We start from the raw sequence: 18809 nt of genomic DNA, 5'->3' as shown, positions 1-18809 counted from the left end.
TATGTTTCTGGGGAACTGAGGACGCTTTTACTTTTTCGAGCTCGCTCAACAATCTGTACCTAGGGCACCCAACGACAATTTTCGGGAACTTATCTGCTCGGAAGACGATTTGAGATCTAGAATTTTCGGAAATTAGTTGCAAAATTTCTTGCTTGCCTGCCTCTCCAAGGATTTTCGAACATCTAAAAATGATAAAATTAGCTATTTTCAACAGATTTTACCCTAAAAGGGTCACCTAGAATTTTCGGGAGCCTTCTTTTCGGCTGAAGTTTTCGGATTGGGAAATCCGGATTTCCCAATCGAACGCGAATCCGTCCTCAGGGTGGATTTTTTTTTTAAGAAATCCAAATCCGGATTTCATGGATTTCCTATTTACCTTTCGATTGGGAAATCCGAAAAAAGATTTGCAAAACTGTTCTCGAGAACAGCGGTCTTTTTTTTTTTGGCTAATTATGCGTACGCTTGCAAGACCGCTGTTCTTAGAGACAGTTTTTCAAATCCTTTTTCGGATTTCCCAATCGAACGGCAAAAATGAAAATCCAAAAACAGATTTGTCAGTGTCGAAATCCGTTTTCGGATTTCGCGTTCGATTGGAAATCCGAAATCCAGATTTCCCAATCGAACGCACCCTAGACTTTCAGCTAGGGGATAAAAATGTCTACATATTCACAGTTTAAATACTAATAAAAAAAATACTTGTATACCCTGAGGAAGGCAGCATTGCCGAAACGTCGGTTAAGATTCTTAAAATACAGCGTCAGTTTTACAATTTTCAGTAACTAGGTTGTTTTACAACATTAAGTAACTACGCTGCGCAGGTTTTTTCAATCTTTATTACTCCAGGTTTGCCGCGCGTTTCACGCGGCTGACCCTTGAGGGTTGTTCAGCTCTGTCAAATACATTCCCCCCTCTAAGCAGTGATAGGACCACAGAGAACGAAAAAAATGGCTTATCGGAACATAAGGAAAGCGTGGAGAAATCTTGGCTCGCGTCTTTCTTGGCGACTAGTCTGCAAGAGAAGTTATGCAGCTTTCTCTAATGATGATTTAGAGAAACTTAATGGGTTAACTCTTCACTCCGTGAAGTTAACCCACTGGTGTCCACCTCCTGGCATCCCCTGTTCTGTTGTGCGTATGCTGGTCAGTAAGGTATAAAGCTTAAATAAGTTTCTCTAAGTCAGTATTTGCACTTCATTCGTTCTTTGTTGTGGAACATACGACATTATTTTTTTCGTCTTTTAGAACTCGTCATTTTGCTCGCACACTTAGTTATTAATCCCCTATAAAGCTTCGGTCCCCTGAAAGTAACGAAAGCCGCTATTTCTTGCCACAAACATAACAATTCAGGAACCTGCTGGCGCTGGCGTCAGTCCACGTAAGACCAGAGTTCTGCATTTCAAGGTTCAAAATACACCGTTACAAGACAAAAAATGGAAACAGAAAGTTCAAAAGAATGCTCAGTTTTCTTTTTGTGGAGAAAGGGGCTGACCTTTTAATCAAGAGAATTCAACCTTGTTTTCTTCACGGTGGAGCGCATTTTCAAAACAGACCAATGCATGCGTCGCTGCTTCGGTTGAATTATTCAACCAAGGAAGCGACGTTTTTGCTGAATTTTCAGGTACATTTTGAACTCTATGGTCAAGAAAATTACGCTTTTGAAAGGGAATTTATGTAATTATAAATGTTTTATAGACGCTTTAATTAGTACATTTTTTGTTCGGTGATTACAAAAATTAATGCGCCCCTATTTTGAGATCGATTTTGTGCTGAATTTTGCCATGTGCTGTGCCGATTTTACGTGCGTTGATGGATACACGATCCAGATAATCTTACGCTAATTGCTTTAAAGGCCAACCTTTTGGATTTTGAAAAAAAGATTTTCAAGTAACGGCTTCTCCGGCTATTGTTTTGAGTTTGTTCATTCATAAAATTAGCTTGAAACACGATAGTGATACTTCAGCATCCAAGCTCTCATTGCACGCATCAGTAAATAATTTTGCGAAGGTGTCAGCAAATTTTATACAAATTTTACTTTAAGGTTCAGTTTTTAGACACTCCTCAATACGCAACTAATGAATTTTATTCGAAAATATGTTTTGCTGTTTATTCTAGACTTTTAATATGAGAATTTTAAAAGCGTATTTGCAGTATAAGTTTACTGCGCAGAGTGTCACCGAGGTATCGTTTTTCGAGAAGTTGTGCAATCATCAGTGGGTTTCATATTCTTACGTTTGGCCCTTGTGGTATGCCAATTTCCTGCTAAGTATTTTGGTAAGCTTCCTGGTTTAAACCTTTCAAAGCTTACTTGGCTTTTGCCAATTTTTTCCCCATCATCGTCCATTCAACGTGAAGTTAAATTACGTCACGTCATTTACTAAGTTTGATTGGTCAGTTATGTTTTTTTCTCGTTCCAAATATAGTACTCTCAAACTTCCTTTTAGTAACCACCAAAAATGCAAAGACTCAGTGGTCACTTACAGGAGGTGGTCTCTTACAACATGGTTCATACAATATTGAAAAGGTCTTGAATTTTGCTAGTTGTCTTGAAAAGTCCTCGAATTCAGTTTAGGGCCCTACAAAGTACTTGATTTCTTTATTAGGTCTTGAAAGGTCCTTCAAATTTTCAACCTTGTTTATGCCAGACACCTTTTTCTGTAAAATGAGATTTTTTTGCCGAGGAAAATCTGGCTCATCCTCGGTGTAAGAACTTGTAAAACTCACAGGTAGCATAAAAACACTTTAGTGCATGAACAATATTTTAGATAGATAGATTGATTCTTGTTTATTTTACCCAATTGCAGCATTAACTGAATTGCTGGGTAGGTTAGCAATAGGATACAATTACACAATATGTTGATATTTGACAGTGACAAAATCATTTAGTCTGCTTCTGTTTCCTTACTTCAAATGCTTTTTCTGTAGCTCAGATGCAATTCAAAGTCATACCTAGTGATTTTTCAAAGTCGTGTTGCAGAAAGTAGTATAAAATAATGTGATCAACAATGACTAAAGAAGTAAAAATCCTAAAAATCGTGAAGCAGTGATTCAAAACCTTGTCAATAATCCTTTAACCTTGTCAAAGATTAGCGGCTGTTTTGTGGAAATCACTTTTTAGATCAATCATTGTTTCGATTCTCCTATTGAACCTTGTCAGTTGCTGAGTCCTCTACTTTGTGTTTAGTTGCGACTGAGTGCACAAGTAGTTCTAAACAGATCAGTGAAACACATGTAAAACCCAGAGCCCTTCAAAGTAATGCCGGAATTCTCCTTCAAAGTGCAGGGAATATATGCTAACCCAATATTCTCAACATCCACATCCACATCAAGCACTGTGATGTTCATTTTGCGCCTGCTGAAGAATACTGATCATATGTCCCATATGCTGTGATAATCTAGCTTGAAACGAGGTGCGCCATGGGATACTTAATCGTCGTCTGGTAACAAACCAAAACTTTTTTCATGCACTATAATGATCTCCTTTCATGCGCCTTGTCAGATCTGGATATTGTCCTCAGCTTGCACCAGCCATCTTCATCATTAAAAACAATAAACCTTGGATGAACCTTATGTAAAAAGTGGATGTTGGCAATGACAGTGAATGAAAATGAAACAAAATAGCAAATGTTTTTCTTGTCACTGTAAAGCGCATTTTATAAATTTGCTTAAACGTTCCCTGAAAAAGCCAGCGACTTTGAAACTCCTTACTTGCCTGTTTTGTCCACAAAAAATTTCAGCATTGCAAAAACTTGTAGCACTGTTTTAACTGGCACCAAATCCCAGCACTAAATGCATGTGTACATTATCAGACTGGTGAAAATGCTTTCATTGCAGCAAAACAAGAACTTGCTCTTTTCTCTGACAGTGAAAATCGCTTACTTTCAGGATAACTGACTTAAAAAGCGAAGTAAAATTTTCATGCATATTCCCTTTCATGAAACTAGTGCTCGTTAAATAATTGACTGTTCTGAGCTGACCTTTTCCAGATAAAAATATTGACAGCGGGCAAAAATAGTTAACCTGATCATGCTGCTCATGGTCAGGTCAATGATTGCTTAAAAACATATTTCTTTTGTTCTACTAGTCATAAGAAAGTACTTAAAAGGGCAAAATGTTCTTTACGCTGACAGTCTCTCAAATTATCTTGTTGACATCCACAGAAATAAAACTGTTTTGTGGTTATATGGAGAGGGGGAAATAGTGACTTGTTTATAGATAAGGCTACTGTAATACTTTGTGCTGTTGGAGTGAGTGATTCAATGCACTCTAAGTACATTGTCTACATGTTTGATATTTGGAAATATTTTAATTGTGAGGCTTTTAAATAACTCCTTACGCAGCACAAAATGCTCAGCTTAACAGTTTTAGTTAACCCATTCGCCCCTGAACCACAGGTAACTGCCCGTGTATGACAGCGCCTAAATTCCCTGAACAGCCCGTAAAAATGGCCGCTGGAGTCAGTCCTTTCGCCTCTCCGCCCTGGTATTTTTTTGTCTTTTGTTTTTACAGAGAGATTGATATAGATTATAAACCAATCATTTGCTATCTTTTGTGCATTTTTTGACAGATGATGAGAAGCACTACAGGGTCGATTTTTTCGAGCAGCTTGAATAAAAGAAATTTGCTAGAGTAGTGGCTGGCTGTGTTGATTATGAATAAAAGTTCGCATCACGTTTGAGAGAATATAGTGATAATTTGACTTTTGATCACTTCAGATTGTTGAACAGACCTTGTGAATCTTTCTGATTGAGAGTTTAACGATCTAAAGACTGAAAAAGACAATCCTAACCCTAAAATTGCCGAGTGCTTCGTGGGCAAACAAACCACATGGACTATCAATGAGGACTTACCTCTTTCTTTTCATTTACTGGCATCCAAGTACCTCCTCGCAGCAAATGTTGTTAAAGAACTGTTTCTTGAACTGCTGAAGGTGATGCTTTTGTGGTGTTAAAAGTTTGAGAAAAGTAACGGATTGTGTGCATTGATTGATTTGGATTGATTAGTAGTTGTAAGGTTCCTATGTGGTGTCAAGGGCTTCCTGCAAAAAGGGCGTATATGACTATTTTTTTAAATAATGAACAAAACAACATAAATAGGATTTTTCTTGCTGTTTTTTAAAATGTTCACAGTCCCCTATTTTTCCGTGACATTGTCAAGATACAGCGCGTCTTGAATTGATGGTAGCCTGGAGGGATGTCCAAGAAGCTATATAAAATCACTGTTTCGAAAGGAGATATTTGGAAACATACGAAGCCGATGCTAAACGCGTCTGGCATGTTTTTCATCGCCAGCGGAGTTTCTTAATTAATGAATGTAATAGACGTGAAATTCCTGTCATGCCTCCTGAACATGAGCTGCAGTGATGTTATTACAGTCCCTCTATTTTTCTCCCTTCCTCCCAAACCGTCCCCTGTCCCCTAAGTAGTTTTGTCACCCACACAAGATGAAACCCCGTAGCGCAAAGCGCTTGATCTCGACGATCTTACAGTAAAACAGGGGACAGTGAACAGTCTAGCTGTTTTTTATCAGCCATGAAGTGCATACCACTAAAACTCTTTCAGTTGCTCTTTTCTAAGCAAAGATGTAAGCAAAACAGTGTTACTGAAGTGTCACAACACCACCTTGTACAACCATTGTTATAATGCTAATGCTCACTTTTCGGTATATATATATTATTATATATGTATATATATATATATATATATATATATATATATATATATATACATGTAGCGCACAGAAGAGGCTCTGGCTCCCCTTATGGTACAGCCTTCATTTATGAAACATTTAGTGATTAGCAGATTTTTTTGCAGGAACAATGACTGAATGAAAGGAGTAAGTCTTCTCCATGTCGGACATCTTATGTTATTTGCACTCAGATTTCTAGCATCCTTTCAAACTATGGTAAATGTTTGTTATGCATGCGCATAACGTTTCTTTTGTGATAATTTGAGCAAGCTTACTGCTATGGTAGTCTTTTCTTGTGTATGTGCATTAATATAGGCTACGTGGAACCTTTTGTTCCTAAGGAAATTCACAATGTTTTCCTCTTAAACTCCTGAGATATAAACAAAACAGTATTGCCAATTCAGTTAAGAAAGGGAGAATAGGGGGCATTATAAAATTGTGTGCTTGGTTGTCGCACTGGAAATGTTACCATGACAACACAGCCCTATTTTGAAGCCTGTAGTGCTGAAAAAGTACCTGTTGTTGTGAATTTCATTTTTTTTTTTGCATTTTTGCAGGAGCATTGTTTGTTTTTGAGCAAAGGTACTATGGAATGATTTTCAGAGAGTTGACCTAAACAGTGCTCCCCTGGCAGATCTCTTTTAACTGAATGTATATGTAACTGTCACTTTGTCATGTGGTTTGTGTGTGTTCAATGTAAGTAGAAATACAGTATTTATTTTCTGCTTTTGTTTTGTGTAGGGTCCATCTGTAGAAGTTAAGAAGCTGGTTCCCTCTCTTGTTCCATTTTTGAAGACTACTGCTGTTGATGGTTTTCAAGGCAGTGGACCCAAACACAAAGCATTTGAAGCGTTGGAGAAGGCTTTGCTAACTCTAACAAACCCCAGCAACGAACATGGATTGAGTTCAAAAGTTATGGGAGTGTTGGACGACCAACTAATAAAAAAGAAGGATGCAACAAAAGAAAACAAAACCATAACTGAAGAAGTGGTAAATGTGGCAATTGTCGAGCAGATCCTACAACACTTAACAAGTGGCTTTTTTATTTTGAATAAAGGTCATTCAAAAGTTAAGCAGCATCCGAAACGACTTTATATGCCTGACACGTTTGGATTGAGTGGTCTGGCCTTAGGTGAGTGAACCACAGTGTATGTTGCACATGATTTTACGTGACATTTAACAAATTTGCAAGTCTTAACTTAATATTCTTTCTGGTAAAGTCCTCGTGTTCATCGGCGCTAGCACTGTTGCTTTTAATAAATACCCCTATAAACCATATATTTTCTGAAAGCTTAATGGTTCCAGATTGTTGCTTATTCCTTTTAAAAAATTAACATGATTCAGAAATGACAAACTTTCTGTGGAAGTGGTTGTAACTGTAAATTTAAGTCCATGCCAGCAAAAAGTAACTAAAAGAAGCCAGTTAAGATTGCCTTTGCTTCTTAACATCTTTGACTAAAAAAATATGTTTCAGATTTTTGTTAAGTGCATTTGTTCTTTTTTTTTTAAGCAGTTGAAGTTAGGGATAGCAAATCATTACATTCTCATTCATTATCATTACATTCACTCTCATTGAAGTGCTGTGGTTCTGTTTTGCTTACATTCTGGGCCATCTTGAACAAAAATAGAAGGTAGAAGGTCTGCCTATAGTTTTAAAATCACTTAGAAAAATTGCTTGTTACAGTGCCTTTGATAGATAGGCATTGTGTCAAAAGTTGCAATGCCCCCCATAAGTTAATCTGTGGAGCTGATAATCTCATTAAATACAAACTGTTGGGAATGTTTCTACAATGCACCATTGTTTGTTCTTAGTTCTTATACAGGACAATATCCCAGATATGCTTGTTTCCCACCATCACTTTCATAAAGAAATTCCTAGTTCTTATAGTTTATTGTTATTACAATTCTACTTTGATAGGCCATAAAACTGCATGGTATGGAGAACTGGACATGTTGGCTTGTCCTTACAGTGACGGCCTTGCCCTTACAGGTACAGGTTTTATGTGTGTATTTGTATCTTTCCTAGTTTGTGGTAGAAGAAAAAGCTTTTACACAGTTCATACCTAGACAAAAGTAATGGGTGTCTGTAAAACGCGGACCGGAAACCTGCGGATGGCGGATGGGAAAATGCAGATAGGAAAGTGCGGATAGAAAAATGCAGATAGAAAAAAAATTCAGGAGAACAAAAGGAGAAAATGTAGATGGCAAAAATAAACAAAAAAAGGAAAGAAAAGCAGCACATTCATGTACAGAACGCGTTGTCAATACAGTCTCGTACCCAGTCACCAGTTATGTGTTTTTGGGGTGAGAGAAGATTGGATCTTCTCTCAATTACATCAGTCTGCCTCCGACGACACTTTTTTGTCGTATTTCGTTCCTTTTCCCCACTTCATATTGTGATTAAAGTAGTAATTAAAAAGGAATTCACCCGTTGTTATGGTTATTCGAATACAGGGGAAAGGAGCATAACAAAAAATTGCCAAAGTAGAACTTGACAGGGACTAGCACAGTTCACACTGACAAACAAGTTCTTTACAGTTCAAGCTTCAGTAACAATTTTTTATAGTCTAAGTTATTCCTGGACATTTGAGCGTGCAACAAGATATATAACTAACGAGTGTGGAACATATGGGTAAGAAGTGTGTTGCGATAAAAAAATTGAGACAAGCAAAAATATGATGGGAAAAGTATCTGCACATGTGACATATAAACAATAAAACAAAGATCGGCGCAAAGACTGAACTACGTAGTTACAACAGCAGTGGTATTACTTATAATAACAGATAAAGAGGTAAACTTACAAAAAACTTTGGTAAAAAACTAGGTAAATAGTTAACAAGAGTTTTCCCAGGGAAATATAGCCTAAGTGTGATACCAAAATCCAAACACTGTAATCAGAAACCAGTAAATACCAGTAATACTTGCTGTAACTTTATCCTTAATTTGTGCTTACAAAACGATTAAAACTATTCAAATGATCTGGAATGTACAGTGTCGCAGGCAAACAAAATCCTTAAAAAAATCAACCACAACTTTCAATTTAGAACAAGACATATTTCGATAGATCTACGATCATCTTCAGTTGCAAGTAGTACAGTATGTGATTTGAATTAACAATCTCATGCTGTATTACTTGCATGTGAAGATGATCGTAGAACCCCATCGTAGATCGATCGAAACATGTCTTGCTATAAATTGAAAATTGATAGTTGTAGTTCACTTTTTAAGTTAAAACTTTTTTTTAACTTCAAAATTTTTGTTTAACTTCAAAATTTTTTTTTTGCACTTTTTAATTTTTTGGTTTATTTTGTCTTATTTTCTCCAGTTTCTTTTTTATTTATGGAAGTTTCGTGTTTCTTTCCTCAAATGACAAAAGTTGTCCCAACAACTTTACATACGTGCTTTGCTCCCCAATGATGGGTACCAAACTATTTTTTATTATAGACAAGAACATGCTTTAGAAACGCAATTTATATGTCCAAATTAGCGACATTTTTTTGTTGTTGTCATTGTCCGCCGCAATTTTTTCTCTTTTTTTTGTTTTCTATCCGCATTTTTCCTATTCGCATTTTTCTATCCGCTTTTTCCCATCGCATCCGCCATCCGCAGGTATCCGGTCCGCATTTTACAGACACCCCAAATGTAATGCTTAATGTGTAAAATACCTTCAGCTAACTTAAAGAATCCTTTGACATCTTTGGCTCCGTATCAATATTAAAGAGTTCTAATAATAAATTATTGCCCAACAATAACTTGTTAATGTAATATTACCAACATATGTTTAGTAGCGATCCCAGGTCAGATACTGGCTCGTCAATGCAGTTGGAGTTTTTTAACTCCTTGTTTTGCACTGTGTACCCTCTACTGCGCATAATATTGCTACATCCAAGATGGCGGGTTCTTCCCGCTAGTGTGAAAAGAACAAACAAGGACCGCTTTTGCAAAGCCAAAGCTTTTATTCGTAATAGTAATGCCGCAGATCGGCTGACAGCTTCCTAGTTTGCTATCGAAAAACGATAAGTGTGCATGATCTCGAAGTTTGCAGTGGTTTTTCACTTTGCGGCCATCGAGTTCTGGAATTATTAAAATCTCCTGGCGGAGGCTTTGAATTATGGGGGCTCTGAAGCCTGTTGGATCTCCAACTGCATTGACGAACCAGTATCTGGCCTGGGATCACTACTGTTCATATGTTGTTCAAACTCCGAGAGTGGAGAGATAAACATTTCTGGAAAAGTATGATCCACATAGCACCAGAACCACGCGAGGGAGACCAATCTTGATTTAAACACGAAGTTTGCCGCTGAATTAACATTTTGCGGTGTACAGAAACCAAACAAGGGAACATATGACGAATAGGAATCGATAGTCTTTTCTTCAAGTTTCTTCAGGGTTCGTACAGGTCATGAAAAACCTGGAAAGTCATGGAATTTTAGCATTTCATTTTCCAGGCATGGAAAGTCATGGAATTTAATAGTCGATGGAAATTTAAGGTTTTGTTTGATAGGTTAGTTACTACCTATGACAAGGCAAGGATAATGTAAGATAGAGAGAAGTGATTGAACAACGGAACGGCACGCTTTTTGGTAGACACCAGAGTTTGTGTCTGTTGAACTGTTTAAGGTCCATAAATACCCGAAAACAAGGAAAGTCCTAATTTTTTTTTGAAGTGATAGCTAAACCTAAGGTCTAGGAAAACTTAAATGGTCATGGAAAAAGTCATGGAAAGTCAGGGAATTTGAAGTGCTAAGTAGAGTACGAATCCTGTTCTTTGTCAAGCATTATTGTGCAAAAGCAAAAAATCGAACCCTAGCTCCCGGAATTATACAGAACGCCAGCGCTGAAAAATGGTTCAAAATAAAGATTCATAACTCCAAAATCTCATCAAATCTTGACTTAACTGGTGGTATGCATCAACTCTTCCCTATATATAAGGTACCCCTGTATGGTATGTGCCCCTCACAAGAAAGCTTGTTAACTTTATGTAACACGCCATTAAATGCAAGTCACCCATCAATTATTATTTGCATCTAGTGCTCAATATGTGTTCAGTGCCCGAATATTCATGTTATTTGCCCCAGAAAGATTGTTACCAGCCTGTGTGCTTCTAAATAAAGCAATTAAGCCAAAAATGCTGTTGTGTAAATTTCCATTTTATTTTTTGAATATTTTCACACAATGCACCTTGCATAACTGGCGGTATAAGTGAACTCGTCCCTAGATTTAAGGTACCCCCATATGTAATGTAACCTTACCAATGCTAGAGGACAAGGCTGTCCACCTGACGTAACCGACAATTTGGCGAGGTCCATGTTTATTGACCTGTTGCTATTCCTAATTGACTCCTCACCATTTAAAGGTAACTGCAACCCTTCACTGAACTGTACTGCGCCGTGCAGTTCTTCACTGCACTTGACTGTAGGTGCTTGCCACAAAGTTTGAGCGGACTTTTCGAAACGAATGGAATTTTCACGGCTTTTGCTTGATTGCTTTGTAGATCGCAAATCAAAATACACCTTAATTGTTCAAAAGTGTAAATAAGCTAAACAAAGGTTGTACATTTACAAATATTAGTATGCATGGTGAAAAACCAAAGGAAATGTTACAAAACCCATTGACTCCTCCTGTGTGGTTCACTGGGCTTTATAGACCGTATTAACAAATGGCGGACGCGCGATAAAAAACTGCTGATCATCAGAACGAGACGTTGTTGGATAAACAAAAATTATAATCTCTCGCTGACAGCAGAGTTTCAGTCAACATACAGAGCGTTCAGAGCGGTGGTTTCTTCTATTAATGAGGTTTTCGTGGAGTTCTTTTAGAATTACAGGTTTCTTGGGATGTCGTCAAGGCCTAACGATAAACATAAATTTATTGTTGTCCCTCTTTGCAACCAAATGGGAACCGTAGATCCTCAAGAGAACAGAGTAGGATTCTTTACATTTCCAACGGATCAAAACATTCGCAATGCCTACAGAAAATCCGAAGAGGTGATGGCCCAAACTTTTCATTAACGAAAACTATCAAGGTCTGTTCGCTACATTTTCGTAGAGACGAAATAAAACAGGTCTCGGTGGGAAAAAAAGAAAGTTTTGCAACTTAGTCGCAAAACTCAGTTAATAGAGCGTGACGGCCTCAATCAGCAACATGTAACGCAACGCTATGTTAGCCCTTGTCATATCTGCTAGAGTTTTACTCGTGGTATAGGTGAAATTACTGGGTGGGACGCAAGTTTACTTCCACAGTTGGGAAATTACAGATACATTAGCAATCCTTGTTTATGGTGCAGTTGAGGCTAGTTTCTAATGTATCGCTCTTTTTGAATGGCCAGTAAAAGTAATTTCCCTCAAACATATCTCGTGGAGCACTTCAAGTGCACGTTCCATTCGGTAGTACAGCATTTATCATTGGCTTGCCCACTGTGAGCGGGTCGACTATAAAAAGCCTATTTAAAATCCTGTCTCATTCTGAGCTGTACTGCTAAGTTGTAATAGTTCAACCGTCCTAAAGTTTTGTAATTCCCACCCTTCCCTCCCTTTGGACGTGTTCCCCCCTTTACGCCGAAGTTTTTGTTGTCTTGTTTTTATTAGACTTTAATTTAAAGCCGAGCTAAAGGAACTGCGACATTAACGGAATTATTAAAATATTGAAGGACGCAGTTCCTTCAAAGTTTTTGCGTGGTGTAACCGCGAGTCTCCTCGGAGAAAAACATCCGCCATTGGACAGAAGTCCATTCCCTGAGAAAAGCAAGGGAACTGGAGTATTTATCCTGTACTAGCACTATCACATTAGCATGATTAGACACCAGACATTCTTCAGCGGAGGATACAATTTCAAACTACTTCAATATGTGCTAAGTTACAGGAATCGCACGATTAGTTAAAAATGCAGCTGTTACAACCTCAGAAGGAAATTGCTTGTTTAAGTGAAGAGTTGTCGAATGTAAAATCACGCTTAGCTACAGATGAAGCTGATCTGGTGAATTCAAAAGTGGAAATTAATCATCGATCTCAGGAAAAACAACGACTGGACTGTAGAAACTGTTGCAAAACATTCGTTATTATCGTTCCGTAGGTAGACGAAAATCTTTACGATGAGAAAAATAAACAAAAAGATTGTAACAGACGTGGGCGAAGAAAAACCTTTAAGCCGGAGGAAGAATTTGTTTTGGTGACCTGTCAACTGCGTCAGGGCTTTCATGAAAACCATTTGGCATTTTTATGGCATATCTACAGTCAGCCGACAGTGAGCAGAATTTTATCTCGTGGTTCAAGTTTATGTTTCTCCGTTTTGGCACTATTAGCATTTTTCCGAGCAGAGAGGAAGTTAACAAAACTATGCCTAAAGATTACAACGTGAAATGTCCAAACACTCGGGTGAGAGGGTCTGAATGGGGTTTAGGGTTTAGTGCTGTTTGCCCATAATTTTTAGTGTTTGTTGTTAAATTGGCCAATTTTTTAATGTCTACTGTTTCCGAAAAAAATACTGTTAAGTGTTTGGAGGATTCTTCGGACATCTTTGGCAATAGTCGGACCTCTACACTAGTCTTCGGGAATATTCGACCGTCTTCGAGAATCGTCGGTAGCATTCGGAAATCGTCGGAAATAACCCGGAATTGTAAAATGGCCGAAAACTCCTTGATATACTAAACAAAATTTTTGGAGCCGTTTTGGCTTCTTTCTGGAGAAAATTTCCTTTTTTAAAGAATTTTTTACTGTTAGTGTTAAAATGCCTAAAATGTTTAACTGTTTCATGTTACAAAGCCAAAAAATGAAGTGCTTAGTGTTATCGAGGTACCCCTATTCAGATCCTTAGGTCATCCTTGACTGTACAGAACAGAAATGATCAAATGTCAAATTGGATCGCGCTTACCGCTTTACAAGTTGAGCTTTTGTACGTACTCCTTTCGCAGGATCATTTCTGCATTGAAACCAGGAACGTCGCTCTTCATTTCTTAGCTTTGCTGGATTTCTTCCAGCTAAAGATGACCCGGGAGTGACGGAGATGTTAATGTAGTCATTTCTTCGATGACCTGTAATTCTTATTCTACAACGCCTCTTTTCCACGTTGGCCGCCAACTCGCCCCAGGTCAGCCGCCATTTGTGAATACGGTGGATACAATCTGATGACATAACTAATGTAATTGAACGTTCTATTGCAGGACATTACAAGTCTACCGTTGCGTTTTTATTTGAAAGTAAGTAGATTTTGCGCTTTGATAAGGTGGGTTATCAATGATTTTGTTGAGGCTGTGATGTGGATCAGTGTCCACTCAGGCCTTTCAGATAGATAATAGTAGTAACGGTAATAATGGCGTTTATTATTCATTCAAAATATTTCCCCGATCCTGATTGGCTAAAAGCACATGCATGCATAATTTACCATAACCAGCTACTGATGACCAAATTTGGAAGAATTTTGTGATTGATCTACATATGACGTCAAAAGTGCAGCCTTCTTGCAGGTTAATTCATCGTTAACCGAAGACTTGGGGACGAGGTCGAGTTATTAGGGTTCTGAAGACAAAAATGGCGGACATTTCACTCGTTTCAAGAGTAAGAAGTAGGCGAAATAATAGCTAAAAGCCTGGCAAGAACAGCAAGAAGACAACTCGAAGGGTGGCATCTGCTATTTGGAGAATATTTGCGGAGCTGAACAACTCTAATCGTGCACTATCGAAGATGAACTTAACATCGATGGAGGTAAGCATCTTTTAGCTATGTTTTACACTAGGAATTATTTTGAATGAATAATAAAGCAATTATTGAATTCGGCTTTCGTATCATGTGAAGAATTATGGAGATCGAGGAGGGTGTTGTAGGCCTCGACGGATAACACCCTCCTCGATCTCAATAATTCTTCATAAGATACTTCATTCATTAGTTGTTAATTTTTGCACAAGATAAAATACATATCCCATGTTAGAAAGAAAGCAAAATAGCACTAGAAAGTATAAAACTAGATAAAATGGGAATTTATATTAAAGAAGTCAATCCCATAGCTAACCTATAATTATTTAAGCCCAGTAAGGTTGAAAGCTTAAAGTTTGCACTGGGTCGTATAAAGATATCGACATTTGCATAATTTGTCAATATGAGGTAAATACGTAAAGTTTATTTCCAAGCAATTTGAACTAGCCAAGGCGGCTCATCGGTATCTTTCCTGCTCTTGTTTCCGTAGCATTAAAGAGACGGGTTAACGATACTGCGCAAAACTGACAGTAGTTGATTGTTTTAAACCAACCGGAAGCGCGTTAGATGTACGCGAGGAATTTACATAATTCAAACAGGGGCACCCAACGTCAATTTTCGGGTTTTCGGGAAAATATCTGTTCGGAAGACGATTCGAGATCCAGAATTTTCGCAAAATTTGTTGTAAACTTTCTTGCTTGGCTGCCTCTCCTAGGATTTTCGAACATATAAAATATGGCATAATCGCCCATTTTTAACGGATTTTTACCCTAAAAAAGGTCACCTAGAATTTTTGGGAGCTTTTTTACTGGCTGCAATTTTCGAAAAGGTAAGTTTTGATCCCTATAATTTCGGATCACTAGACTTGCAGCTAGGAAATCCGAACAGATGAAAAATTTTAAGGGGATAAAAATATACCCATTTCTACCGTTTAAATACTAAAATACGTTTAACCAAGCTTTGTTTAAATGGTTTTGAACTATATTCTCGTTGGGTGCCCCTGTTCAAATTCATTGTTCGCGACGCGGGAGTATTTCCGGGCATTTGGTTTGATTTTATACATCCCCATAATTCATATTATTCCTTGCTATTCCTCAGATATATGTTGCAGCCGATAAGAATAAGAATTACAGCCCTGTCGTGCTTTGAAACAAACATTTACCTACGTGTATTTACGTGTACATACGTACTCACGCATTCACGCTAACAAAGCAGTCACCGATCAGCAAATCGCGCCTCACCGGAGACAAAAAAACACAAGGTATGATTTTAAAGATTGTCCTAACCTGAGCATAAATTTCAATCCCAGTGATTATCAGCAAGTGAACAAATCCATTTTCGTTGCCTCGGGTCAGTGTTCAGCAAAATAAAGGTTATCGAGTAGAGCACATACTACCGAAACAGGTAGACTGTTTTTCCGGAGACGTGCGAAAGAGTTTCCGTTAGCGACAAAGGTGATCGTTTTTGGTCTCGTGTCTAAAAAGATGTTGGCTCAAAAGGTAAACGCACCTGATAACATTCCTTCACATTTCCTTGCCCGCGCTTTGGCACTAGTCGTCGTTTATTCGCTTTCGTTTAGTAATAACATGATCCAGCTACAAGCGTTCTATAATATTTCTTTTCTTTTCTTTTACTTTTGATTTTTATCAGCTATCGCCTACGCTTTTACCGCGGATATAAGACCTTCCTTGTTTGTTTATGGAAAAGCCCGCCATCGTTTGATTCTCAGCAATGTGAAGGAATGCAATCACGTGAGGCGCCAGGGACAGATCACGGGGGCCTTTAATTCAAATGTTTCTCTTTAGCGGCAACTGTTTGGCAGTCTCCGAAAAAACCGTCTACTTGTTTCGGTATTAAAAAAAAAAAACAGATTATAAACAGAATATTTAGGCAATAATTTATTGTAAAAACATCAGTTATTAAACATATACGATCATACAGCAAAGATACAAGGAACAGTTCAAGTGTGCCAGATCCGGGTGAAGATCGCGCAGCCTGTTGCTTACTTTTCGGTATAACTACAGGTCGGAGTCAAGTCACGGCAAGCATGCGCAGTATCGTGAACCCGTCCCTGTAACAACCAGAAGTATCGCTACTTCCCCTGGATGTGATGCTACAATGTAGTCCATCGTAGGGTTACCCCCAGCATTTTGTTAGGTTTACCTAATGGTCCTTGGCAACCATTTTCCCACCTGGGCTGAGTTGTTCAAAACCTGATCAACGTTTAGACGGGGATAAGTTATATCTTTGATTGTAACCGTTACTTTTGGCAGTTGCCTGCATGATGAGGTCCCTCGCAAGACAGGGGCAAGATGCATGACACTCTGAGCAGCAATAAATGTTTAAGATTTAATCCAGTTCCATCAGCCTACTTGTATTCTGCTCTAGTTCAACTATTGAGTACTATTGTAGTCGATGAGGACATCACTCTGGTACGTCATTGGAGAAAAAGCTGTATGGGTTCGGTCAGAAGCTGAATCAGAGCGATGTTACTGGAGTTCCATAGCATTATGAATATAATGTTTAGATGGTACGTGATCCTCCATTTTCTTTTGCAGAGTTTGACATGGACGACCAGGATAGCGAATGTAAGTATTGAATGAGAAAGAACACAATACACTTAAGAACTACCATTTGGCAGTCGTAAGATTAACCACTTTGTTAGAGATCATTTTTTCTCTGCCCTTCTCGTGACTGTTATTATTTTGTCACTGTAGTAACTGCTGATAACTATTTAAGAAGTTGTGACGTGCCCAAGTGACATAATGTATCCGCCTTTTGTTGGAGATGTTACTGCACATGCAATTTGTAGGAGTCTCATTTTCAAATCCTTGCCCACTTGTCTACCTGGCCGACCAGTTGTGTTTGCTTTGCAAATATGTTAATCAATATTCAATAGTTTACTTACAAACTACTGTGTGAATTCGTTTGTGATTTAAATGGTCACAAATTAGACTGAAATTAACCGATTTTAACCAAACTTAGCTTATGCAGTAAACATGGGTTATTATCCTATTAATATGAACGATACTACAAGGTCACAATTAAGTGTAATGTTGCGATTCTTGACTTTTTCAAAAAGAAAAAAATCAGTCCTTTTAAGACTGCCTTGTTCATGTGAACCTCAGTGAACTATATCTTGCCCAACATATCACAAAAAAGGTTATAAATTCTCATGGTGGAAAGTATGCCGTCTGATCAGTGAAAACTGTAAGAACAAGAACGCTTTTAACTTAAGTCGAGCTTGCGTAGAGATTCAATAAGAAATGAGGAGGCGATTAATTCTACACGAAACAGGATTTTCTTGCTGACAGTTTTTCACGTCCTACTTTATCGACGGTCGAGTATTTTCCAGGATATTTTCTTTCTATATCGCATTCGACGATTTGTTTCTGAATTGATCGAGCACGCGTTTATAAGTACACGAAAATCAAGGGCCTCGATTCGAGATAAATTACGTCTTTGTCAAAGACCAAAATGCGTCATGGCGTGCGTTCAATAATCGCCGAAGATAAACCGCGTGCTTATAGAAAGACTCATTTGCATACAATAATGAAAGTTTACAATACCTGACCACGAAGTTTTGCTCATAAAGATTCTTCTTTTTCTCGACCACTGAAGTATTTACTTTCAATCGATAGAATGTTGCGGAAAAGTTCGACATCTTTTGCATAAATCTTTTCCTATTAAGCTTTCTTCATAAAACATGCATAGAACTTTCGCACATACTTTCTAATCCCCAATTTCCACGGTCTCCGCTAGGAGCGTCTGAAACTTTGGCCCTTCTTTTACGTATTACAATTTTGTGCCAAAAGTTATTATTTTGCGTTACTATTACATATACTTCACTTTGTAAGAGAACGAGAACCGGGGTGTTAACGGCCCGAGAGATCTATATGGATTAATACCGACGTTCGAGGTATTTATCTGACTTCTTTTATGATATCATTCCTGATAGATCTTTATATAATGGAAAACACATGTGTCTGTCTGTACGGTTTTAAAAATTGAACCGAATTGTCTGTCTCTGTTTTACTAGAGTCATTTGGTAGGGGTTCTTTGGGTCGTAGGGGTCTTTGTTTCAAGACACCCTTGATAGCTATGAATTCAATTCATCAGCCCCGCTCTTCCCTGCTACGTTAACTAGCCCTCCCCGGACTTTCAGTTTGCTAAATATTCAAGAGGGTTGTACGTTAAATAAAGGTTGTTGAATAACAAAAGCAAAGGTATGAGTCGTGAAATAATGAGTCCTTAGATACTTACCTCGCCATGATTGTTTCTCCTTTGTTGCATGGTTTACCTTGCTACGGACACTAATCATATGCTAGACATTGTACAATCCTTTCGCTATCCCATCTGTAGTTCTTATCGCTTTGTTTTCACAATGGACATCAAATCGCTGTATACAGTGATACCCAACAACGATGGCTTTGTAACT

At 38.0% G+C, this 18809-nt stretch overlaps 1 protein-coding gene across 1 annotated transcript in view; it reads left to right on the top strand.

Annotated features, from left to right (window-relative positions):
• The window catches only part of LOC140937934 (uncharacterized), a 39670-nt gene that overhangs the window by 4499 nt on the left and 16362 nt on the right, over positions 1-18809 (top strand). Inside the window, exons 2-5 of the mRNA XM_073387494.1 lie at positions 6426-6816; positions 7603-7674; positions 13843-13878; positions 16930-16959. Of these exons, the coding sequence (XP_073243595.1) occupies positions 6426-6816; positions 7603-7674; positions 13843-13878; positions 16930-16959 (529 nt within the window). The remainder of the gene's footprint in view (positions 1-6425; positions 6817-7602; positions 7675-13842; positions 13879-16929; positions 16960-18809) is intronic.

Source organism: Porites lutea, chromosome 5, assembly GCF_958299795.1.
Source record: "Porites lutea chromosome 5, jaPorLute2.1, whole genome shotgun sequence".
Lineage (NCBI taxonomy): Eukaryota > Metazoa > Cnidaria > Anthozoa > Scleractinia > Poritidae > Porites > Porites lutea.
Note: the sequence above shows the minus strand (reverse complement) of the source record. Positions and strands in the feature narration are given on the sequence as shown.